At 39.1% G+C, this 27820-nt stretch overlaps 1 protein-coding gene across 1 annotated transcript in view; it reads right to left on the bottom strand.

The window, feature by feature from the left end:
- The window catches only part of PAK2 (p21 (RAC1) activated kinase 2), an 84796-nt gene that overhangs the window by 29348 nt on the left and 27628 nt on the right, over window positions 1-27820 (bottom strand). Inside the window, exon 2 of the mRNA XM_049879664.1 lies at window positions 24332-24539. Within this exon, the coding sequence (XP_049735621.1) occupies window positions 24332-24518 (187 nt within the window). The 5' untranslated portion in view covers window positions 24519-24539. The remainder of the gene's footprint in view (window positions 1-24331; window positions 24540-27820) is intronic.

Here is a 27820-nt window from a genome sequence, read left to right as displayed (position 1 = left end):
ATAAAGTCCCTGGGTGTGGCAATTAGCACTTAACTACTAACCCAAAGACTGGCAGATCAAACCCACCCAGAAGAAAGGCTTGGAAGAAAGGCTTGGTGATCTGCTTCTGAAAGGTCAGTCTTGAAAACATTATGGAGCATAGTTCTACTCTGCCAGACACAGGGTCATCATGAGTCAGAAGCAACTCGACAGCAATTAGTCTGGTTTGGTATCGTTATGAAATGACTGTTTTCCCTCGTGAAACTTTTTTTTTTTTGGCTGTAAAATCTACTTTATCTGATATAACGAAGCCAGTCCAAGTTTCTTTTCATTGTTAGCATATCTTTTTCTATTCCTTTTACCTATATGTCTTCATAATTTTCAAGTTGATTTCTCTTAGGCACTACAGTGAGTCCGTTTTATCAATATGACAATCTCTATCTTTTACCTGAGGTATTTAAACCACTTACATCTGATGCTATCATTGATGTGGTCGGGTTTATATCTGTCTCATTATTTGTTTTCTAATTGTCTCACTCTATTCTTTGCTTCCTCTTCCCTCTTTCTTTGCCTTGTTTTTTGGTGAACTAAGTTTTTTTTTTTTTTTAAATAATTCTCTGTTATCTTCTTTGTTAGTTTATGCCGTAACTCTTTATCATAAAATTCACCTGTTTAAAGTATACAATTCAATGGGTTTCAGTGCACTGACAAAGCTCTACAATCATCATAATCTAATTTTAGAACACTCTCCTCATCTTGTACCTACCAGCAATCATTTCCCATGACTCCCTTTCCCCCAGCCTTATGCAACCACTAATCTACTTCTTCTATCTCTATAAAACCCACTGCCATCTAGTCGATTCCGACTCTAGCTACCCTATCAGACAGAGTAGAAACTGCCCCATGGGGTTTCCACAGAGCGCCTGGTGGATTCAAACTGCCTACCTCTTGGTTAGCAGCTGTAGCTCTTAACCACTGCGCCACCAGGGTTTCCTGTATGTCTATATATTTGCTTATTCCGGCCGTTTCATATAAATGGGATCATACATTATATGGTCTTTTATGACTGGCTTCTTCCACTTGGCTTAATGTTTTTGCAGTTCATTCATGCTGTATGCAGCATGTGACCATTAAGTTTGTGTGTCAATTTGGCTGGGCCATGATTCTCAGTGGTTTGGCAGTTGTATAATGATGTAATCATCTCCATGATAAGATAAAATATGTGAACACCTCCATGATAGGATCTGCTGTGAGTAGCCAATCAGCTGAAAGGGAGTTTCCTTGGGGCTGTGGCCTGCATCCAAAATAGGTGAATTTTCTGGCAAGGCTCAGGCTTTTGCTCTCTCTGGATCCGGCAGCTGACTCCCGTTCATCTAATCTCCAGTTTTTGGGACTTGAGCTAGCAGCTTGCCTGCTGATCTTGGGATGTGTCAGCCTCCGCAACCTGTGAGCCAGAGGTCTATTGTCTGACCTGCCAATCTTGGGTTCATCAGCCCCTGCAGTTACACAAGTCAGGAGAAGCCTCCAGCCTGACGCACAGACTTGGGACTTCCCAGTCTCTACAATCACATTGAGTCATTTCCTTGATATAAATCTCTCTCTCTCTCTCTACATACAGGTGGGCTTCACTGGTTTTGCTTCTCTAGGGAATCCAGCCTAGGACACAGTATGTGCTTCATTCCTTAAAAATTCAATTGACTAAGGAGATTTAGATGAGAAAAAAATTACAATTTTCATCACTTTTCATTCCTTTGTGTAGATCCACATTTCCATCTACCATTTTCCTTCTGCCTGAAAGACTTGGTTTGCCATTTTTTATACTGAAAGTCCGCTGGTGATATATTCTTTCAGCTTTTACATGTCTAAGAAAGTCTTCTTCATTTTTGAAAGATATTTTCGGTGGATACAGAATTCTAGGTTGACAGACTTTCTTCTTTCAGTACTTTAAAAATGTCGCTCCTTGTCTTCTGACTTGCATTGCTGCCGACATAAAGTCTGCTGTCATTCTTGTCTTTGTTCTTGTATATGTAAATGTGTCTTTTCTCACTGGTTTTAAGCCCTTTGATTACTACATGCCTTGGTATAGTCTTCATGTTTCCTTACTCAGGGTTTTCATTAAATTTGGAAAATTTCTGAGCATTACACATACATTAGGTCATGACATGCACAATCATTACATGTACATTGATTAGTCCGCTTGAAACTGCCCACAGCTCACTGATGGTCTGTTCATCTTTGTTTCAGTCTTTTTTCTGTTTCACTTTGGACGGTTTCTATTAGTATGTCTTCAAATCCACTAATCCTTTTTTCTGTAATGATTAATCTACTTAAGTCCTGTCTGGTGTATTTTTCATCTCTTAAATTTTGATTTGTTCTTTTTTCTTATCTTCCATTGTTTTTTCTGAACATGCTGAATCTTTCCTCTGGGCTTTTCAGTGTATGGAATATAGTTATTATAGATGATTTAATGCCCACGACTACTAATTTTATCATCGATGTCATCCCTGGACAGATTTCAGTTGCATGATTTTTCTCATTATAGGTCTTTGGATGCCTAGTAAATTTTGACTGGATGTCAGAACTGAAAATTTTTACCTGTTAGGTGCTGGATATTTTTGTATTCCTATAAATATTTTTGAGCTTTGTTTTGGGACACAGGTGATACTCAGCTACTTATATAGGAGAGAAACAACTTAGAAATAGTGTGATCCTTTTAGGTTTTGTTAGGCATGACTGGAGCAGCATTTCATCTACAGCTAATCCTGCCGCACTACTGAGGCAAGACTGCCACCTAATGTTTTCTGCTCTGGATGATGGGAATAGGAAACATTTTGGGCCTTATGCCAGCTCTGAGAATCATTCCTTCTTATTCTTTTCAGCAGTCCTTTCTCCATTTCTGGGTAATTTCCTCATATGCAACTGCTACTGAAGACTCAGGGGGAGCCTCTGTAGATTTCTGTTCAGCTCTGTCCTCTCTGGTACTGTGCCTTACAAACTCTAGCTGCCTTGGCTCTCCTACATTCCCAGGCCTCTCTCTCAGCTCACGGAGTCCACTGAGTTCCACCTCCCTGTGCTGGAAACTCCTTCTAGGTAGTAAACTGGATTAATTGTAGGGCTAATCTCATTTGTTTCCCAACTCTCGCAGATCACTTTCCCCCACTGCTTGAGGTCCACTGTCTTGAAAACTGTTCTTTTACATATTTTCCCCCAGTTTTCTAGAATTTTTAGGTGGAAAGGTAATGTCAGTCCTTGTTACTACACTGTGGATAAAAGTGTAACAGGTTTTACTGTCTTACTCGTGATGTTCTGAAATTTTAAGGCTATGTCATTTGATGCGGTTGCCATTCATTGTGTGAGTACTCAGTGGGTCCCTTCAATCTAGAAATCACATCCTTCAGGTGTGGAAAATTTTTTTTCTAGTATTTCTTTGATAACTTCCTTTCCTGTATTTTTCTTTATTCACTATTAGTTAGACCAGCCCATTATGGACTGATCCTCTGTTATCTTTTCTCTCATATTTTCCATTTTTATTTACCTCTCTGGGAGAATTTCCTTATCTTCCCATTTTCCTATTGATATATTTTGCTCTAGTAATCTTAAATGCTGACTCTGCGAAAACTAAAATTGATCGTTCTCTGATTCTTCTTTCTGAGAACTCCTTTCTTGTTTCACGAATGTAATTTATCTTCTCTCTTTGAAGATTATATAGAATATGTGTGTGTGCAGACAGTTTTGGTTCTTCTTCTCTCTGCATTTTCTGTTTAAGTTCCTCTTCCCCCCATTGTTTTAAATTCTCTTATGTTGAAGGCTTTCCCCAAACGTCTGGTGAACCTTCAGTGTCTACTCACAGAGAAAGAAAAGGATTAAAAAAGCTAACTGAAGATAAGCTCCTTTTTCACTGGGGATGCAGGTAGGGTGGGTGTTGCCTAAAGTATTTTTTCAGGACATTCTGTTTCCAGAGAAACACCTAATCTCTTGTCTGAGGACTATGAGTCAGGCTACAAGTGTTCTGAAAACAGGCAGAGGAAGGGAGTTGAGTATGTTAACTTTCACTAAATCTACTTTTTTTACTCTGGTGCTTTACATTTTCCCCACTCCCCTGACGAGAATAAGGAGTCTCACAGGTTTAGTTTCTCCTGAAATAAATGTGAACATCATTTTGTTCTTTTTATCCCCCAAAGGGTGGAGGTTATATTTGCATGGTTGTGTAAAGGAGGGATGGGGGGTGGGGTCGGGGAATCTTTGCTACTTGCTATGTAGTCTTTCAACCAATTTCCCCTCTTTTTGGCCTTGTGTATTACTCTTATCCCCATACTGCCCCCGTCCCCATAAACAGTATTCTGTGCCTCTAAATCCTAAGCTTCTGGGATTTTCACAAGGAAAATGGGTTTCACTTCTCATAGACATTCCCTTTGCAAATGCTGCTCTGTTCTGCTTAGTCAGCTACCACTTTCCACCACTTCAATCTTCCAAATGTGTATTGAAATCTCTTGTACGTTGGAAAAATAAATTGTTCTCTTCACTGTTGTGATAGCTGGGCCTTGGGATGAAAAGTTTAAGTAGAGGCATGGTGGCCAATCTGCATGCTTACCCGCAAAATTCTCTTGATGAAAAAGAGCTAAGAGTAGTGCTTTTTGATATATTTCGTACATAAAGTTTGGAAATGGTACTGTGTGCTAGCTATTCTTTGTTTAAAAAGTTACTACTGACTTAGTAGGGGATATACTATTGTTTTGTTTTGTTTTTTGACTAGAGAGTATAGATTTGCAGTCAAACGTCCATCCCCTCCCTCCAGGTCTCCTAAGCACATACAGTATTTACTTACAAGAGCTCATGGTAAAGAGGGCAGAAAGGAACAAAAAGAAATACAACATGTCTAAATTTTGTTATCTTTACTGAAATGTGAAATTACATTTTTCATAAACAATTGCTCATATTTTCCACTAGACTGTGAGTAATATGAAGTGATAGCCTCTACTTCTCTTATTGTCCAAGGTGGGCAACTAATTCAAGCCAGATCAGCCACAGTTCCCCATACACCCATGACAGCTGGATGGGCTCAGGGGTGAGTACCTGAACTAAGCCAGGCTTGGGACACAGAGAACCAGACTTTCTCTAGTGACTGAAGTTGTAAGAAATGAAACTCAGGAACTGTTCAGGGCTGTACTTTCTAACATATAAATAAAGCCAGTCTAAAATGAGAAAGAAATATGAAGCAGGTACACAGAAAGGGCAAAGACAAGATGCATGCCAAAAGAATTTCTGGTTCCAGTTTTGTCTGAGGCCCTGCCATATTCTTCAACTTGGGCATGTTACAATATCCCATGATACTTAGAATAGAATGTCTTTTGTGCTTAAGCTAATTCTTGGGTTTCATTAACTTGCAACTAAGAGTCCTAACTGATATATAATAAGCAAAGTTTGATTACATATTTAATATTCAAAGATCTTTAAAAGTACAGATTAAGATTCTAAATACAGTGTACCAAGCATGATACTCCAGACTTTCCTAGATGTATCGTTACAACTCTTACACAAAATGTAGCAGACAACCCAGTAACAGTACAGAGCAGGACTTGACAATTTTATCATGACTGTTAAAGTGTAAGTGAATCGGGGCTGAGGATTAATACTTCAGAAAGAGTAACAGAGATGGCTCCTACTCCACCAACACTCGACAACCCTCCCACACTGCGTTTTTTTTTTCCTTCTAAATATTATTTATTTTGTTGTTACTGAGAATATACACAGCAAAACATACACCAATTCAACAGTTTCTACATGTACAATTTAGTGACACTGATTACACTCTTTGAGTTGTGCGGCCATTCTCACCCTTCTTTTCTGCGTTGTTCCTCCATCATTAATATAAACTTACTGCCCCCTAAGTTTCCTGTCCAGTCTTTCAGGTTGCTGTTGTCAGTTTGATTCCATAGAGATAGTTCTCAAAAGAGCATAATGCTCAAGGCAGACTTTTTTGCCAGTTGAGCTAAACTATTGCTCAGTTTTAAAAAAGACTTCAGGGGATATTTTTGGTTTAAGATTTAAAGATTATCTCAGGACCACAGTTTCAGGGATTCATCCACCCTCCATGGGTCCAGAGAGTCTAGAGTCCATGAGAATTGAAATTCTGTTCTGCATTTTCTCCCTTTTGATCAGGATTCTTCTATGGAATCCTTGACCAAAAAGTTCAGTAATGGTAGCTGGGCACCATCTAGTTCTTCTGGTCTTGTGGCAAAGGAGACAAGCTGTACATGGAGGCAATCAGCCACACCTTCCATATCCTCCTCCTGTTCCTGACTCTCCTCCTTCCTCTGTTGCTCCAGGTGAATAGAGACCAAATGTTGTGCCTTGGATGGCTGCTTGCAAGCTTTTAATACCCCAGGCACTACGCAATAAACTAGGAGGTAGAACAGAAGGATTTAACACGTTGTTAGGCCAGATAACTGGGATGTTCCATGAAATCATGACCCTAAACTTCCAAACCAAGTGCCATGAGGTGTTTGTGCATAAGCAGGCTCGGCATCTACTTTTTTTTTTTTTTTTGGGGGGTTGTTGTTGTAAATATATCTTTCATACAGCTTTTGCCAATTTGACTTTTTACAGGTGTACAACTTATTGACAGCAATTATAATAATCAGTTGTGCAACACTACCCTTAATCAATGCAATGTTTCCATCACCATTAACCCCCTTTTCCTCCTCCGTCCTGCCCCTGGTAGCCACTAATAAACTTTGGTGTCTATACGTTTGCCTTTTCTTGTCTTTTTATATAAGTGAGCTCATAAGATATTTGTCCTTTTGTGACTGACATTTCGCTCAGCACAATGTCTTCAAGTTCCATCCATATTATAGCATGTATCAAGGCTCCATTCCTCCTACGGGCTGAGTAGTTTTCTACCGAGGTATGTACCACGTTTTGTTTCTCTGTTCATCTGTTGATGGGCATTTAGGTTGTCTCCACCTTTTGGCTAGTGTGAACAGTGCTGCAATGAACACTGGTGTACATGTCTCTTTTTGAGTCTCTGCTTTCAAGTCTTTTGTATACGTACTTATGAGTGGAATTGCTGGGTCACATGGTAGTTCTATTTCTAGTTTTTTTAGGAACTGCCACACTGTTTTCCACAATGGCTACACCATTTTGCACTTCCACCAGCAATAGATAAAGGTTCCAATTTCCCACATACTTGTCAACATTTGTTATTTTTAATTTTTTTTTATTTTAGCTATCCTACCAAGAGTGAAATGGTATCTCATTGTGGTTTTAATTTGCATCTCTCTGACAGCTAATGACGCTGAGCATCTTTTCATGTGTTTGGTGGCCATCTGAATGTCCTCTTTGGTGAAACTTTATTCAAGTCCTTGCCCATTTTATGATTGGATTATTTGTCTTTTTGTTGTTAAGATGTCAAAGTTTTATATATACTTTGGTTATTAGATTTGTCAGACATATTGTTTCTGAAGATATTCTCCCAGTCAGTAGCTTGTCTTTGTACTTTTTTAGTAAAGTGTTTTGATGAACAAAAGCTTTAATTTTTATGAGGTCCTATTTATTTATTTTGTCTTTTGCTGTTTGTACTTCTGTTATTAGACAATCCATTGTTGAAAGTTAGCCCTGACTGTGTTGCTCTTGCATTTTTTCCTGAGAATTTTATGGTTTTAGTTTGCACATTTAGGTTCTTAATCCATTTTGAATTTGTTTTTGTGTATGGTGTGAGGCATGGATCTTGTTTCATTTTTATGCATGTAAAAATCCAATTTTCCCAGTACCATTTATTGAAGAGACTCTTCTTTCCCTGTCAAATGAACTTAGCACCCTTGTCAAAAATCAGTTGACCACCGATGTGCAGGTTTATTTTTGTATTCTCAAATTCTATTCCATTCATCAGTCTATGTGCCTATTGTTATACCACTACCAGGCTGTTCTGATTACTGCAGCTGTATAGTATGTTTTAAAATCAGGAAGTATGAGTCCTCCTACTTTGTTCTCTTTCAACATTGTTTTAATTATTTGGGCCCTCTTGCCATTCTATATAAAGTTGACGATTGGTTTTTCTATTTCTGTAAAGATGACTGTTGGAATTTTAATTGGGATAGATGGCTTTGAGTAGTACTGACATCTTAACAATATTAAGTCTTCCAATCCATGAACATGGGACATCTTTCCATTTATTTACGTCTTTAATTTCTTTCAGTAGTGTTTTACAGTTTTCATTGCATAAGTCCTTCATGTCCCTGGTTAGATTTATTCCTAGGTATTTTATTCTCTTAAATGCTATTGTAAATGGGGTTGTTTCCTTAATATCCCTTTCAGATTTCTCATTACTGGTGTATAGAAGCCCAAGTGATTTTTGTTTGTTGACCCTGTACACTGCAACTTTGCTAAATTTCCTCTATAAGCTCTAGAAGTTTTCTTACGGACTCTGAAATTTTTCTATACATAGGATCATATCATCCACAAATAGAGATAATTTTACTTCTTCTTTTCCAATTGGAAATCTTTTATTTCTTTTCCTTGTCTTATTTCTCTGGCTAGGCCATTTAACACAACATTGAACAGAAGTGACCAGAGCAGGCATCCTTGTCTTTTTTCCCCAATTTCAAGGGGAAAGTTATCAGTCTTTCTCTACTAAGTATAATTTTGGCTGTTGGCTTTTCATGTATGCCCTGAATCATATTGAGGAATTTCCCTTCTATTCTGATCTTCTTTAGGGTTTTTATCAAGAAAGGTTGTTGGATTTTATCAAATGCTGTTTCTGCATCCATAGAGCTGATCATGCGTTTCTTTTCCTTTGTTTTATCGATGTGGTGGTATGTTGATTGATTTTCTAATGTTGCACCATCGCTGCATTCCTGGAATAAATCCCGTGTGGTCATAGTGTATGGCTCTTTTAATATGCTGTTGGCTTCTGTTTGCTAGTATTTCGTTGAGGATTTTTGCATCTATATTCATAAGTGATATTCGCCTGTAGTTTTTTTATTTTTATTATACTTTAGATGAAGGTTTACAGAACAAACTAGTTTCTCATCAACCAGTTAGTACACACACTGTTCTATGACACTGGTAAACAACCCTACGACATGTCAACACTCTCCCTTGTCAACCCTGGGTTCCCTATTACCAGCTTTCCTGTTCCCTCCTGCCTTCCAGTTAGTTTTCTTTTCTTGTGGTGTCTTTGTCTGGTTTGGGTCTCAGGGTTATGGTTGCTTCATAGAATGAATTATGAAGTATTCCTCCTTTCCCCATCTTTTGAAAAAGTTTAAACAGTTTGGTAGAAATTCCCAGTGAAGCCATGTGGTCTAGGACTTTTTGTTGGGAGGTTTTTGATCAGTGATTCAATCTCTTCACTTGTTATGGGTCTGCTGAGACTTTTTTATATTCTCTTGAGTCAGTCTGGACAGGTTGTGTGCTTCTAAGAATTTGTCCATTTCATACAGGTTATCCAGTTTGTTGCCATATACTTGTATAATATTCTGTCATAATTCTGTTTATTTCTACTGGGTAAGTCGTAATGTACACACTGCATTTTTGTTGACCAATTTTTTAGCTTGTCTTGGATTGGTCCCTTCAGAGTACAAAATTTTAACACCTGAGCCCAAGAATGATCTGTGTGTTTGCGAGGAGGTTCAGCCGTAGCCATCCTTCCGTCCCTCTCGTGCTCAGCTACTTTCTTCCAACTCACCAGTACTTTGTGGTCTAAAGCAGTGGTTTTCAAAGACCATCAGCTGGGAACTGGCCAGAAATGCAAATTATCATTCTCACCTTATAGAGAATCAGAAAAACTCTGCAGTTTGGGTCCTCCTGGTGGTAAAATTTGAGACTCACTGGTCTAACATTTCTCTTTCATTACTCAGGTAGAGTAAGCCAGGGCTTTGAACTGGTTCAAACCCCAGCTGAGACTCTGTATTTTATATGCATTCCTAACAAGTTCCCAGACGATGCTAATACTGCTGGATGGGACCAATTCTGAGAACCACTAGTACAACAGTGGTTCCCAAAATTTATTATACACAAGAATCACCTGGGGATCTGGTTAAACTGTAGATTCTGATTCAGTGTATCTGGGGTGGAAAGGCAAATTCACAGCAGGGGTTCGAACCAGAAAGGAGCCCTGGAGTAAAGAGGGATGAGAACAGTTTTAAGTTAAACTCGTCGAGAAAATTTGGCTGTGAAGATAAAGGAAGAGCTGGGTTGGCAGCTGGACAGATACGGTGTCAAGAAAGGTTCTCATTTCCAGAGGGAATCCAAAGTGTAGCCTGAAAGATGTGTCTCTATTAGAGACGGATGTATCTTCCGCTGTAGGAGGAAGACAAAGGAAGGTTTACATATTTTACAGTAAGACGGTCCTCATCTGCTGGTTATATTTTGAGGTAAGAACAAGGTCATACACTGAGAGAAGTTTTAAGAGCAGGTGAGGTTTAAAATATTTGTTGCAGGGAATAGAAAAGTGAAGTATTTCAACACAGCAGAACAGTAATGAAGGCCCAGTTAGGGTGGGTGATTATGAATTTACAGTTGTCAACTTTGCAAACCTTATCCATTCTTCAAGGACCAGTAGCTCTATAAAAAAGCTTTCTCAACTATTTCAGCTCACTTAATTTTTTTTTTTTTACTTAGATGCTATGTCATCATCTTTCAGTTTACTATTCACGTGGTATATTTTATCTTTCCGACAACACTGAAAGCTCCCTGTGACCAGACCTCAGTATTTCTATCACACCTTTGGGCAAATACTAAATACTTAAATCTTTACAAAACTGACCTACCGGTAAAGCAATCACTCGAAGTATTATCTTTGTGTGCTATATTTCAAAAGAACTACAAAATAAAGGAAAACTATGATATACTACACAGAAAATTTGGGGAAAGTTGTTACTTGGATTGGATACCTAACAACTCATACTTTTCTTTCTACAAATTTCTCTTTATTATTTTTTAAAAATTATGCAAACAGTATGTGCTCATTTTCACTAGTGAAATCACGTTAATACAAAGAAAACAGCTAGTATTCTCTTCTTACACCTCTTCGCCTTCAACTCTTTAAGATAACCAGTGTTAACAATGCGGTATGTATTCTTCCACATCTTTCTTCATGCTCATATGAGCACGTGTAGTAAGCATATACACATTTCTTAAAGTTAGAATATGGTGAAGTAACAAAGCTGGAACTGCAGTACAAACATTAGAGTCTAAGAAAAATAATAAAGAAAGTTTCATATTATGTTAGCCATATAGAATAAAAAGTCAAAGACATAAAAAGGATTAAAAAGAACTTAAGATAAACTTACATACATTAGTCTACTCAAAAGAAAATGACACAATACTCTAAAAATTTGTTTAACTTGATTTGTTTTTATATAACACATGCACATAAACACAAATGCTTCCTCCATGTATTAGTACTAAAAGGAGGGGAGAGGATATGAAAAACAGTATCTAAAACAAAAAGATTCTAAAACATGTCTCAAACTGAACAATGTGCTGGAAGGATACTGCTATACAAACACCACATCTTTAATCCTGTTACACAACTGTGAAAGTCAATACCAAAAACGACCAATAAAAACAATCTTACACAGACAAGGCAGCTCTGGGGAGGAAATCTGCTTATGTTTAATGAAATAACTTACAAGTAACCCAATTTGCCCCTTCTATGTTAATGCTATTTGTCACATCTACAGGCTGTTCACCAGGCAAGCGGAGCACGTGATGGCAACTCACGCACCAGGGCAAAGGATTTCATTTAATAAAATGCACAGCTGATTAGTCTACCAACTAGGAAAGGAAAAAAAAAAGATTCTCAGAATTATTTCCCAACTTCATTAGACAACAAGAGCAGACAGGCAGCAACCTTCAGCCAAGAGGTGGGGTCCTTGAGTCAAGTGTTCGCAAACACTACTTTTAAAATTATAAGTTTTTACACATACATTTATGGTCACTGATTTTTGACAAGGGTGATAAGTACATTAAATGAAGAAAAAAAGAGTCTCTGTAATAAGTGATGCTGGGAAAATTGCATTTCCACATGCAAAAGAATGAAGCAGGACCCATGTCTCACACCATATACAAAAACCAATTTAAAATGGATCAAGGATCTAAACGTGAGAACTAAAACCATAAAATTCGTAGAAGAAAACACAGAGGTATGGCTACAAGACCCAGTTTTTAACAATGGACCATCAGCTATGACACCAAAACCATGAGTAGCAAAATAAATACTTCTGTTCATCAAAGAACTTTATCAACAAAGTGAAGAAACAGTCTACAGATTGGGAAAACATTTTTTGGGAATCATATATCTGATAAAGTTTTAATATCCAAAAAATATAAAAAACACCTACAACTTAACAACAAAAAGACACACGACCCAATAAAAAAGAGCAAAGGACCTGAACAAACATTTCGGCAAACAGGGCATATAAATAGCCAACAAGCCCATGAAAACACACTCATTGTCGTTAGTCATTAGGGAAATGCAAATCAAAACCACAACAAGATACCATCTCACCTGAACTAGAATGACTACGACAAAAAATAACGGAAATTAACAGGTGTTGGTGAGGATGTGGAAAAATTCGAACATTTATCCACTGCTGGTAGGAATGCAAAATAGTACGGCATTGTGGAAAACAGTCTGGTGACTCCCCAAGAAACTGAACACAGAACTACCACATGACCCAGAAATCTAAATCCTAGGCATATACTCAGAAGAAATGAAAGTGGAACGCAAACAGAAATGTGTACATTAATGCTCACTGCAGCACTGTTCACAACAGCCAAAAGGTAGAAACAACTGAAATGTCTGAATATGATGATGAATGGATAAACAAAACATAGTTTATTCATACAACAGAATATCATTCAGCCATAAAGAGAAATGAAGTCCTGATACGTGCCACAACACGGATGAATGTAACAAGTCGTTCATGAATGAAATAAGTCAGTTGCAACAGGACAAATAGTACATGATCTCACTTACATGAACCAGGAAAAAAACCAGAACTCAAAGCTTACTAGTGGTTCCCAGGGGTGGTAGAGAGGAGACAAGGGGACTTACTGCCTAGGGAGCATCCACTTCATGTTAATGGTAGTAAAAGAATCTGGAAAAGGACAGAAGCAATGGTTGCACAATATGAAGAACGTAATCAATGCTGCCGAATACATGTAAAAATCGTGGAACTGGCGAATGTTTTGTTATGTATCTCTCTACTACAACAAAAAAAAGCCACCCCCTTCAAATTATTTATTTTTGAAATAATTTAGGGCCTTTAGGTCTACCACCTTTTAGGCTACATTTAAGCTACAGTCTGGAAACCCTGGTGGCACAGTGGTTAAGTGCTACAGCTGCTAACCAGAAGGTCGGCAGTTTGAATCTGCCAGGTGCTCCTTGGAAACTCTATGGGGCAGTTCTACTCTGCCCTATAGGGTCGCTATTAGTCGGAATCGACTCGACAGCAGCAGGTTTGGTTTTCTGGAAGCTACAGTCTAAGACTAAAAAAATCCCATCTCTTTATAAAAGGAAGATTCTTCAGTTTCTAGTCTAACAGAATTGGTGACTACCCCTTTGTTCTTTTGACCTAGAACAGCTTGAAATTGGTGAAATTAAATGTGTTTCACTATACAGAAGGGCATTCTCTCAGAAATACACAGAGAAGTATGTGCTACTAGTACTAATCTTAGATGTTTAGACCAGATGCTTAAGATGTATCACCTTTATAGCCACCCAGAAGCAGAGGTGCATACAGGTTGAATAATTAAAACGCAAAAGTTCCTTTAGTTAACAAATACTATACCACTCAATATCAGCTATCTAAATAGAGGCGCTTATAAAAATAAGCCAACATAATAGCTCACTTAATTTTCACTATTATAACTACTAGGCTGGTTAAGCCATTTCTCACCTGAACCACTGCAAAAGCCTCCTAACTAGTCTCCAACTCCAGCCTTAGACCTCCAACAAAATCTATTATCTACACAGCTACCAGTCTCTTCTATCTAAGACACACATCTCCTCTTCTCCTGTTTAAAATTCTGTAATGGTTCCCCAGGAAACAAGATAAAATCTGAGCTCTGTAGCATGGAACACAAGGCCCTTTATGACCTGGTCCTTGCCTACCTCTTCAGTCTCTTCTGCTGTCTGCAGTTCCCTACATACACCATGCTGTTATTCTTTCCCTCCCTCTCTGCTTTCAAATCACACTGGGCTGCACTCAGTCCCATGAACACACCATGCTCCCTCCTGGGTCTGGGAAAGGAAAACAAGCTCTTCTCTAGGCTGGGATATACTTTTTAACTGTCCTTTCACTCACTCATCCTTTACCTTCAGCTCTAATACCTTCTCCTTAGGAACCCATCCCTTATACTTCAGGTTAGACAGGCATCTGACACTTTGCCTGTATCACTTTTCAGAGTTTGTAACTTTATAATAGTATAGGAGTCCCCAAGTGGTGCAAACGGTTAACATGTCAGCTGCTAACTGAAAGGCTGGAGGTCTGAGTCCACCCAGAGGCACCTAGGAAGAAGTCCTGGTGATCCACTTCTGAAAACTCAGCCACTGAGAACCCTGGGGAGCACAGTTCTGCTTTGCTACACACAGGGTAGCCATGAGTTAGAATCTACTCAAAAGCACCTGGTTGGTTATCATTGAATCGGTGCCAGAAAGGCAGGGCGCCATCTGGTAGACTTCTCACTGTAGCTCTAATGGCTCCTGCAATGCATACGACACATACAGCAGGCAAGTGAAAAAGACTTGAATAAAATTGCCATAAAAGGTATAATTACTAATGTTCTTCCATTGTTTCCAGTAACACTGTGACAAAAACCAGTATTTAATCACCCCTGAGTCTTTTTCTCTTCATGAAAAAATTAAGATTCATTCTGTTAGTAAGGGCAGCATGAATGGATGTGAAATTGGGGGTAAAATAAAAAAAAGAAAAACAAAAAATTCTAGATCAAGCTTTTATTAGAGATGGCAAAAATCTTAGGGTCACCATGATTTTTTAAAATAAAAACACAATTTTTCCTCTAGACGTCTGTTTCAAGAGGCTGAATTAAGTACATACTGCAGCCCTCTCCTATACCAAATACCACAGTATCTCATGGACCAAAAACTTTGAGAACAGTCCAAAAGATAAAAAGCAATTAGGATCAAAACAAAGAGAGAAGGAGCCACAAGGGCTGTCGGTGGAAGAATACCACTGCGGGAGAGCGGAGCTGGCTGAGGTGAGAAAAGCAGCCACCACCAGGGCACTGAAAGGGATGACACAGAGGGAGCCTCCCAGCAGGCTGGTTTCTGTGCTCAGAGAAGCACCGATGTGCATGGACACATAGGCTTCTCCTCATATCCTAAGCCCCTCAAAGCTCCAGGCCACAGTGATGGGCCGGTCAGCGTCCAGGCAAAACAAAAAGCGTGGGGGACTGTGTTGGAAAAGGAGGGCAGAACCTCAGGGGTTAGGTGGAATCAGGGAGCACCCTATCCTCCAAACACTCCATTTCTCCCTCTCTCTGTCTCAAACTGAAAACGAGGTGCTCCTAAACCTCCCTCCAAGCAGTTCTACTCCCCCTTACAAAGCAAAGATAAATACAATTCTCCCCAACTGGACTTACAGATTCGATACATTTCTAAATAAAATATCAATAGGTTTTTTTTTTTTTTAAGCACATGATAAGCAGATTCTCAACTGTATACAGAAGAACAAAAGGTCAAAAATAGTAAAGGAGAAGCTGAAGAAGAACCTGGTAGTAGCCTTGCTCTATCAGGTATTAAGAATTGCTATGAGCTTTGGTAATTAAGGCAGAACAGTAGTGGCTCAGGTATACACAAACAAGCCAATGGAAAAGAATAGAGAACATAGAAACAAACCCTAGTATACATGGAAACCTGATAAATAATGGTTGATATAGCAGCTCAGTGGGGGAAATGACAGACGATTCAAAAAATGATGCTGGGACACTGGTTATCCATGTTTTTAAAAAAGTGAAAATGGATCTTTTCAGATACAAAAAAATCAAATCCAGGGAGGTTAAAGATTTAAACTGTAATGGGTAAATTAAAAAACTTTAGGTGAAAACATCTTTATGACCCTGAGTTAGGCAAAGGTTTTTTTTTACTTTTTTTTTTGTACATTAGATGAAGGTTTACAGAACCAATTCACTTCTCATTAAACAATTAGTACACATGCTGTTTTGTGACAGTGGTTACCAACCCCACGACATGTTAACACTCTCCCTTCTCGACCTTGTGTTCCCTATTACCAGCTTTCCTGGCTCCTTCTTCCTTCTAGTCCTTGCCCTGGGGCTGGTGTGCCCCTTTAGTCTTGCTTTGTTTTACGGGTTTTGCTGAAGGGTGAACCTCAAGAGTGACTTCATTACTGAGCTAAGTAAGAGTGTCCACGGGTCATACTCCCAGGGCTTCTCTAGTCTCTGTCAGGCCAGTAAGTCTGGTCTTTTTTTTGTGAGTTGGAATTTTGTTCTACATTTTTCTCTAGCTCTATCCGGGACCATTTATTGTAATCCCTGTCAGAGCAGAGTCAGTGGTGGTAGCCAGAGACCATCTAGTTGTCCTGGACTCAGTCTGGGGGAGGCTGGGGTACTTGTGGTCCGTTAGTCCTTTGGACTAATCTTTCCCTTGTGTCTTTCGTCCCCTTCGTTTTCTCTTGCTCCAGATGGGGCGAGACCAGTGGAGCATCTTAGATGGCTGCTCACAAGCTTTTAAGACCCCAGACACTACTCACCAAAATAGAATGGAGAACATTTTCTTTACAAACTATTGTTATTAGGCAAAGATTTCTTAAAACACAAAAAACTCAAACCATAAAGGAAAAAAATGATCAACCCCATTCAAATTAACGACTTCTGTCCATTAAAAAATACCACTGACAGGACAAATAGACAAATCACAACCTGGAAGACGACATATAACATAACTGACAAAGAGTTGGTGTTTTTACTAGGGAGGAGGCAGAAGGATTACAACTTTTAGAATGTATCTGAGAGTAAACTAGTATCAACACTAATATGAGTAATCATTTAAAAACATTCCTACTTAACAGTAAGACTAAAGTCTTAGAATTATTAAACAAGAAAAACTGAGAACTGAAATGAAAGTCTATGCATGACTTTTCAGAGGAAATCGTCAAATCTGGGCACAAAGAAATGTCCCAATGTTACAGGTTAACAAATAAAAGGGGATTTAGATGTCACAGTAAAGCTTCCTACCCAGTGCAGGAATCCTTTTACCAAATCCCTAACATGTGCCTTAAGCAACCTTTCGGTCTTTATTTAAAACACTTCCAGTGCTGGGATCCAAGTAACTTCCAGAAGCAATCTCCTTCATTGTCAGACACCTTTAAATGTTTAAAAGGGCTTCCCTGAATTAGTCAAAATCTGCCTTCCTGTAACTTCCACCTTTAGATCTATAACAAACTAAAAACATCTATTTCACAAGAAATCCTTTTCAAATATTTAAAGGCAACTGGAAAACCCTGGTGGCATAGTGGTTAAAAGCTGTGGCTGCTAACCTAAAGGTCGGCAGTTCAAATCCACCAGGCGCTCCTTTAGAAACCCTATGGGTCAGTTCCACTCTGTCCTAAAGGGCTGCTGTAAGTCGGAATTGACTTGACGACAACAGTTTATTTTTCATTTTAAAGACGGCAATTTACAGAAACCCTGGTGGCAGAGTAGTTAAGAGCTACGGCTGTTAACCAAAGGTGAGCAGTTTGAATCTACCAGGTGCTCCCTGGAACCCCTATGGGGCAGCTCTACTGTCCTATAGGGTCACTATAAATCAGAATTGACTCAATGGCAATGGTTTTTTTTTTTTTTTTTTGGTGGAAAACAGAAGAAGAACTGATGCATTTGAACTGTGGTGCTGGCAAATATTGAATATACCCTGGAGTGCTAGAAGAACGAACAAATCAGTCTTAGAAGAAATACAACCAGAATGCTTCTTGGAAGTGAGGATGGAGAGGCTTTGGCTCACTTACTATGGACATGTCATCAGGAAAGACCAATAGCTAGAAAAGGACGTCCTGTTTGGTAAAGTAGTGGGTCAGTGAAAATGAGGGAAACCCTCAACGAGATGAACTAACACAACAGCCACAACAATGGACTCAAACATACCAACGATCGTGATGGCGGCACAGGACCAGCCACGCTTTGTTTGTAATATATCAGGTTGCCACGAGTTGGAGCCAACTCAACGGCAACTAACTCCACCGCCACTACTCTAGATATTCTCCAAACCAGTCTGAATATCCTCAGTTTGTTAAACTACACCTTAGATGAAATGGTTTTCACAGACCTTATTATAATGATCATTCTCCTCTGTTGTCGCACAGTAGGGTTTTCAAGGCTGTGACCTTTTGGAAGCAGATCACCAGGCCTGTCTTCTGAGGCACCTCTGGATGGGTTCCAACTGCCAACTTTCTGGCTAGTAGTTGAGTGCTTAACTGTTTGCACCATCTAAGGACTCTTCATTCTCCTCTAGACACCCTACACAGCTTTGTCGAACACCCACTTAAAAGTGTGAGACCTGTATCATACAAAAATAAACCTGATGTACTTTTTTTTAAAAAGAGATAATTAAAACAACAGAAAATACTCATTCTGTGGTGTACGCAAAGGAAACGTTTTTGGAAAGCTTCTAAATCAGAAGCAATGAAGAAGCTCCCTGCATGACCTCCACAGCACCATCAGGGCAGACAAGTAATTCGACGCCCTTGCTCCAAAACCCCTGAACTAAGGGAACACTCAGGCATACCCGTGGGAGGAGTTACTAGAGAGGATACCAGAAGCTACACCAGATTAAGCCACCACCTCCAACCAGGGCTTCCAACTGTTCCACCCCAGGTATGCTGAATCAGAACCTACATTTAACAAGATCCCCAGGTGATTCTCATATATAACTTTTGAAAACCACTGCTCCCCTAGTGGTTCTCAGAATTAGTCCCTAACCAGCATCACCTGGGAACTTGTTAGAAATGCAAATTCTCAGCACGGGTTTGAACTGGAAGGAACCTGGTTCGAAGCTCTGCCTTCAACCTGGGAAAAGGTCAGTACACTAACTCTGTACCTGGTTCCAATTTTTTTTTAATCACTTTAGGGAGCCCTGGTGGCTCAGTGGTTAGGAGCTTGGCTGCTAACCAAGAGGTCAGCAGTTGAAATCCATCAGCTACTCCTTGGAAACTCTATGGGGGAGTTCTACTCTGTCCTATAGTGTCACTATGAGTCAGAATTGACTCGATGGAAATGAGGTTGGTTTTTTTAAAATCACTTTAGTGGACTCCTGGTGGTGCAGCAGTTAAGAGCTACGGCTGCTAACCAACAGGTAGGCAGTTCAAATCCATCAGCTGCTCCTCCGAAGCTCTGTGGGGCAGTTCTACTCCGCCCTCTAGGGCCGCCAGGAGTCGGAATTTACTTGACGGCAAGAGATTTTGGTTTGAATCACTTTAGGAGGCTGTTGCCCAAATGAAAGCTATGTAAGAACTTAAATTTTCAAAGAACATGCAGAAAATATATGTGTACTATAATTACATAAAAACTGTATGTATGTATATACTACGTAAAAATTGAAGCATTCTATTAGGATGCTAGAAAACTGTTTTTAATTAAAAATAAATGAAAATATAGGAAGTCCCAGCAAATCTAAAATGATTGTTCTTTGACTACAATGCAATTAAAACTAGAAATCAATAATAAAAAGACAACCAGAGAACTCCCATATGTTTAGAAATAAACAAGTACATATATAAACAAAACATAGGTCCAAAGAAGAAATTAGTGAAAATAAATATTTTTGAACTGATACTGAATATATCACATATCAAAACTTTGAGATGAACCAAAAACAGCCCTCAAATGAAAATGTATAGTCTTAAAACGCGTGTATTGAAATTAGGCTGAAAATTAATGTTTTCTCTAAAAACAAAACAAAAAATCCCTAACAAACAAAAAAAGAACTTGGAATAAGAACATCAGAATAAATCAAAGGAAAGCACTGGTAGAAGGAACTAAGATAAACAGTAAGGATATTAAACAACTTCATGGCAATAAACTGGAAATTTTAAAGTCCTATAACATTAAAGAAAGTGAATCAGTAGTTTAAAAAAAAAAAAAATCACAGAAAGAAAGTTCTAAGCTAGCTGTCTTCATCAGTGGGTTCTACCAAACACTCAAGGAAAAAAAGTCACTCCAAACTTAAACTAATTCTTCTAGTGAAGAGAAAGAACACTCTCCAACTCATTTTACAAGACTAGCATGACCTGATACCAAACAAGACAAGAGGTACGAGCAAAGGAAAGTACAGGCCCATTTCATCAGTGAATTCATGAACCACTACTAAAAAAACAACGGAGAAAAGTGGTTTGGTCATCACAAGAGATGCTGAAAAAAGCATATGACAAAATTCAACATTCATTCATGGAGAAGTCTTAGAAAACTAGGAATGGAAAGAAACTGCCTTAACTGGATAAAGGATCTTCACAAAAACCTTACAGCAAACTTTCACACTTAATGGTAAAACACTGAAAGCCTCTCTCCTATGAGATCAGGAAGAAGACAAGGATGCCAATTCTCTTACTCAGTGTTCTATAAGAGGTCCCAGCCAGCGCAGCACGGCGATAATAAGACACAGACAAACTCATCATTTGCAGATATGTGTCCACAGAAAGACCAAAAGAATCTACAGATACATTATTAAAGAGCAGTTCAGTAAAACTGCCACGAATTCAATATTCAAAAACCAACTGCCATTTCTATAAAACATCTTGATGAGAGAAGAAACTTTAATAGCATCAAAAATATCAAATAACCTATGAATAAACAGAAATGTCCAATATCTGTTAAAGAAACAAAGATCTTTTAAAGAAGACATTAAATACGACCTAAATAAATCAAGAGATGTACCATGCATATGGCTTAAAACACTATAAAAAATTAATCGTAGGTAGATTTAAGAACTCAGTGTGAGAGGCAAAATTCTTAGAAACATCTTTATGATCTGAGAATAAACACATGAGGCTGAACTGCAGGTCAAGCCTTGACTAGACAGGACTCTGAGACGATTCTGTTGTAAGTTGGTTCTGATGTAAGCTGAATACCTCAGTTTTTTAGTTTTCATTATTATTACCTTTTATTACCAGTATCTTTATAAATCATAACATTGAACATCTGCAAGTGTGCATCAGAGAATGATAACATCAGCAAGCTAGAGGTTGCAACACTGCATGAAGTGTTACACAAAAAACAAACAAAGAACCCCTGACAGTCACTAAGTGCGGTTTGTAGTAACTCAAATATGTCATAAGCTGAGGACTGACTACCTGTATATGAAATTGCTGTTATTTGGCTTCTTTTGACATTAATTAAGACTGATAAATTTTACTATGTTAAAATTAGGAACTTCTGTTCATAAGAAGTTACATGGATAGAATGAAAAGGGAAGCCACAAACTGGAAGAAGACATATTCAAATAACAGAAAATGGACTAGTACTCAGGCTATATAAAGAACTCCTACAAGTCAAAAAAGAAAGACCTAAAAGACAGAAAAAACAAGCAAGGCTAGGCCACATACTTCATAGAAGAGAAAATCCAAATGGTCAATATGCATATGAAAAGCTCCTATCCTTGTGAGTAATCAGTGAAATACAAATCAAAACCATGAGATACCATTACATATTCATCAGATATGTAAAAAATTTCAGTCTGATGATACCAAATACCAGCATGGACATGGAACAATGGGCCCTGCTTGTGAGAGTGAAAATCGCTACAAGGATTTTAGATAACTGATTAGCACTATTTTGTAAAAGGTGAAGGTGTGCACACCCAGTTCACTCCCAGGTATACAGTTAATCTAGAAAAAACAGTGGACATGTACACTAGGATTTCAGAATGTTCATAGCATCGCAGTTCGTGATAGCCCCAACAAGGAACAACCCAAAGGCCATCAATGATATAACCAATAAATCAACTGTGATATACAATGGAAATCCACAGAGCAGCAAAAATGAATTACTGCTACTTACAAGAAAGTGTATGAACCTTACAGACATAATGCTGCATGAGACAAAAGACACAAATGATTTCATTTACATTAATTCCAAAAAGAGACAAAACTGAACAATAATGCTTAGAAATATATTCATTAGCACTTAAACTATAAGGAAAAGCTGGAGCACAGTATTACAAAACTCAGAATAGTGGTTACATCTAGGGAGGGAAAAAGCAGTTATAATTGTGGAGGGGCACACCATGTAGGATGCTCATGAGGTGTTAGAAATATTCTCTATCTTGACTTAGGCAGCAGTTACACAGTTATTCACTTCGTAATTATTTTCTAAACTGCATGTATGTTTTACGTGCTCATGTGTATGCGATCCATCACAAACATCTAAAAACCTTTTATGAGCAAGGGCTATAAAAAACTCTAAGTGTGTTCTAACTTATCGTCCAGTATAAGTCTATGGTAAATGTGGAATGGATTTAATCATGCTAATAAGAAAAAGAGTTCTGACTCAGGTCTTGAATATGAAAAGTGTGGGTCAACAGAAAGAAAACAGGAGAGTATTTTAGATTAAGAAAACAGCACGAACATGGAAATTGAGGGCGAAAATTTCAATGTGTGAGAGATGACCAGAATTCCACTAGAATGGCTAGGTCATTAAATAAAGGGATATGGGTAAGACTGGAAAAAAGTAAAGCAGTTTATAAAGGTTGCTTATGCAGGCTAGTTTTTGTCATTTATTAAGTTTCTAATAAATGTATTCTGCACTGTTTCTCAACCTTTGAAAAACGCAAGTTCTCCCTGTAAACTTAGGAGATAATATCTTCATCTCTGCTTTTATCTATTATCAGCCAACTATCTGAGCTATTTTACCATGCTTAATGTGGTCGCTATGAGTTGGAATTGACTCGACGGCAGTGGGTTTTGTTGGTTTTGGTAATGTACCTAAATAGTCCATTATCCTTATTCTAAAATCTATTACCATCCCTAATCCCATATCCAATTCTAAAATCCAAAAAAGTCTTAAAACCAAGTTTTCTCCTTAAATTTGGCACCGAAACTAATGTAGTCATTTCAAATTACGTGAGGTTATTTATAGTTTTTACACCACTTGTGTGATTAGACCCATGGTTCTTAACAGGGGGCAATTTTGCCCCAGGGGATATCTGGCAATGTCTGAAGACATTTTTGGATGTCACAACATGCTACAAACGCTTAGTGGGTAGAGGTTAGGAATGCCGCTGTATAGCTTTAAATACATAGGACAACTCCCTGCAGCAAGGAATTATTTGGCCTGAAAATGTCAATAGTGCCTAGGTTGAGATACTCTGGACTAGACATACAATTTCACCAGAGATGCACTGATGTATTGATTACTGGGTGCTGCCTCAGATGCTTCTGAGGGCATTACAGAATACATGATTAAAAAAGACAGTACTACTGCTCAGAAATCAGAAAAACTCTTAATATGCTAATGACACAACCTTACTTGCTGAAAGTGAAGAGGACTCAAAGCACTTACTGATGAATATCAAAGACTGTAGCCTTTAGCATGGATTACACCTCAACATAAAGAAAAAAAATCCTCACAACTGGACCGATAAGCAATGACATGTTAAACAGAGAAAACACTGAAGTTGTCAAAGATTTCATTTTACTTGGATCCACAATCAACACCAAAGGAAGAAGCAGTTAAGAGATCAAACAACATGTTGCATTGGGCAAATCTGCAAATATACTATGGACTGCCAGAAGAACGAACAAATCTGTCTTGGAAATACAGCCAGAATGCTCCTTAGAAGAGAGGATGGCAAGACTTCATCTCACGTACATGTTTGGACATGTTATCAGGAGGGACCAGTCCCTGGAGAAGGACATCATGGGTGGTAATGCAGAGGTTCAGCACAAAAGAGGAAGCCCCTCAACCAGATGGACTGACACAGTAGCTACCTCAAGGGGCTCAATCAAGCATAACAACGTGTGTGAAGATGGTGCACGACCGGGCAGTGTTTTATTCTGTTGTACACAGGGTTGCTATGAGTCGGAACCGACTCAACGGCACCTAACAACAACAACAAAGTTGCAGAAATGGAGAAGATGAGTGTAGAAATTCACTGGACAAGATGAGCAAGGACTTTACAGTTTTATTCTTTCCTATCACAGTTTAAAATAAACTAAACTTTCTAATAGTATAGCAATTGTTTTCTTGGACCTGTTTATTGTGCTTACCAAATTTACTGTTCTCACCATAAAAGATATCAACGTATCATACTCAATTAAAAAGACATCAACATGGGTACATCAACAGTAAACCAAATGAGACTCTTGAAACCACAAGAACCATTTACCTTTCTCTGTGCCTGAGAATATAGAGATGATTTTATTCCTGGGCTTTTTTTCCTCTGGAACAGAAGGCAAAGGTTTCAAACTGTGATTGGCTGACAGAGGGTCTTTGCCTCCAGTGCTAAAAATGGTACTGCTCATGCGCACAGGGGGCGCTGGGGGCTTGTCTTCCAGTTCTCCGTTATCAGACATGACTCAGAATTATGAAATGGCCTGAAACAGATAAGCAAAAAACGTACAGTTAATAAAAAGGAAAAAAACAGTTACAATTCCGCTTAACCATAAGCCATCAAGAAAAAAGTATTTATTATAAGTATCCAAACAGTACAGGTATAAACACAAAACAGGAATAACCCCATCAGGCCCAAATTAGAAAATGTTATCCATTTAGAGCGATAATGGGAAAAATCAATGAGTAAGAGATGAAAATGGTTATAAAACACAGGTAATCTCCCTTAATAAAGTCAGTAAACGGGTAGCCGAGGACTGTTTGAAAAGCAAAGTCCAGTCAACAGGACTACAGTAGTTTCTGAAAAGCATGATTACAGGAACATATCAACAGCTATTCATCTAACTGACTGATTCTAAGAGAATGTTCCAACAGAAAGACAGACAATATGGCTCATTAAAAAAAAAAAGAGAATCCCAAAGAGGAAAACTGTGCCCTGACCAGCCGATCACAGGGTATGTACCTCGTAGATTCACTGACAGACGGAGGTGGATGCTTAGCTATTGACTGGACCAACCAACACCCCCTCAATCTAATTCCATGCTCATCAAGCAGCCTTCTGATTACAACGTGGCATTGATAACTTTCCTCAAGGACAAGAACGTGCCACTGAGGCAAGATTTGGTTTCTCTGAAAATTTGTTATTCTAACCTACACACAGTCTATTCTCTGACAGCTTTGCAGACAGCCCCACAGACCTCAAGCAATCTGTACACAATCAATTTGTATGCAGGCAGAATTAAGACTTGTGTTGAGTAAAATTTGCCCAAGGTCTCAAAGTTAAGTAAATGGTGGAACCAGGAGGTTCCAACCAAAGTAATCTGATTCCAGAACCCATTTTGTTAACCACAATACTGGACAACATGCACCTGCATTTTTTTAAAATAGAAGATTCACTGGCAATTTCTAGTCATGTTTCACCCATCAGTGAGCTTTAGATAGAATCTGTCATCAGTTTATATTCATTTATTGTGCCCTATTTTATAGACAATCACATTCATGTGTATATATGTATGTGTGTGTGCGTATGTATATATACATGTTAAAATTAGGGGAAAGTTGGGTGTATCTTTGCAACTTTTCTGTAAATCTAAAATGATTCCAAAATAAGGAGTCTATTTAAAAAGGAATTAATAAATTCCTGCAGAAGTTAAGTATCAAGTTACCATATAACCCAGCAATCCCACCCCGAGGTACACAACCAAGAGAAGTGAAAGCCTATGTCCACACCAAAACCTGATGTGAATATTCAGAGCAGCATTATTCGTAACAGACAAAAAGAGGAAACCACCCAAATGTCCATCAACGGGGGAATAAGCCAAAGGAGTACAATGGGGTATTACTCGGCCAAAAAAGGGAGTCAAGTATTAATGTATGCTACAACGCAGCGGGACCTTAAAAACATTTATGCTAAGTGAAAGAAGCCAGACACAAAAGGCCACATGTTATATGACTCCATTCATAAAATGTCCAGAATGGGGGACTCCACAGAGAAATAAAGTTGGCTGGTGGATTGGAACCACCAACTTGGCTTGAAGCCGAGCTCTAAACCACTGTGCTACCAGGGCTCCTGAGCCAGCCCCCAATGGCAACAACGTCTGCATCACAATCACCTTCATTTGCGGCATACGCAGTTTTTACGTCATTTTTTCTTTCACCCGTTGCCACTGAATCAATTCCGACCCATAGCAACCCTATGAGACAGAGGAGAACTGCTCCCTTGGATTTCCAAGGAGCGGCCGGTGGATTTGAACTGCTGACCTTTGGTTAACAGCTGAGCTCTTAACCACTGCACCACCGGGGCTAAATAAGAACCACATGCACCTGTTCCACCTTACCTACAAACTCTTAAAGACACACTTTGGATCAGATTTAGTTTGTAACCCAGGACTGCCTGCAGTTTAGACCTTGTGGGCCCTACAGTACGTAGACCACACTTTGAGAACCAAACCCCAAAACCCACTGCCGTCGAGTTGATTCCGACTCATAGCGACCCTATAGAACAGAGTAGAACTGCCCCATAGAGTTTCCAAGGAGCACCTGGGGGAATCGAACTGCTGACCTCTTGGTTAGCAGCCGTAGCACTTAACCACTACACCACCAGGGTTTCCACTTTGAGAACAGCTGCTTTAAAATGTCCCCCATCTCCATTCTTCACCGTCGTGCCTCCAATACTTCGAGATTTTGCTGGGGTGGCAGAAAACCCAAGAATTTTCAAACTGATGTTGTTCTGTACTCTGCAGAATGCATTTTAACACAGGGAAAAGTAATTAATGGCTGGATTTCCAAGCTAGGAAAGAAAAACTCAATCAACCCTTACACCTACAAATCTGTACGTGAAACAGCATTTGCTACATCGTTTTCTGTTACAAGATCAGGAAGGTCAGTAGGCTTTCTGGGTTAGCCAGAGAGACGCTAAACCCAAAACCAAACCCAACGCATTGCTGTTGACTCATTCTGACTCATAGTGACCCCACGGCACAGAGCAGAACTGCCCCATAGGGTTTCCAAAGAGCAGCTGGTGGATTCGAACTGCCGACTTCTTGGTTAGCAGCCAAACTCTTAACCACTGCACCACCGGGTCTCCAGAGAGAGACTAAGCACCATTTATGAGAAGCAATACCAAATTCTAAGCAATGAAGTTACAAGGCAACTTTCAGAACATTCGCCTGTTGCCGTTGAGTCGATTTTGACTCATAGCGACCCTACAGACCGGGTGGAACTGCCCCATAGGGTTTTCTAGGCTGTAATCTTTAGGAGAGCAGGTTGCCAGGTCTTTCTCCCACTGAGTGGCTGGTGGGTTTGAACCACCAACCTTTGGATTAGCAGCCGAGTACAAACCACTTGTGCCATCCAGAATGAAGTCTTTTCTTATTCTTTGGTTATCCTAAAAATTTTTCTACTGCTCTTTTTTAATTTATTATGCAGTAGGTATTTTTATTATCTGCACAAATTCAGTTCAATAGAACTAAAAAGGTGCCACTACACTGCTTGTCTGTTTCAGAACCTTCTTTCTGGTGACTGTACATAGAAGGCTGAATTAGTTGGCTCTCAAGGAGCTCCCAGTTAACGTGATTCACCCTGTAAGCAAAGGGGGCAGTGGTGGCTCGGTGGTCGAATTCTTGCCTTCCACGGGGGTGCCCGGGCTAGATCCCCCGTCAATGCACCTCCTACACAGACACCACCTGTCAGTGGAGGCTCGCATGCTGCTATGAGGCCGAAGTGGTTTCAGTGGGGCTTCCAGACTAACAGACTAGGAAGAAAG

This window comes from Elephas maximus, chromosome 1 (assembly GCF_024166365.1).
Source record: "Elephas maximus indicus isolate mEleMax1 chromosome 1, mEleMax1 primary haplotype, whole genome shotgun sequence".
Classification (NCBI taxonomy): domain Eukaryota; kingdom Metazoa; phylum Chordata; class Mammalia; order Proboscidea; family Elephantidae; genus Elephas; species Elephas maximus.
The sequence above is the reverse complement of the archived record's forward strand: the minus strand, read 5'-3'. Positions and strand labels throughout refer to the sequence as shown.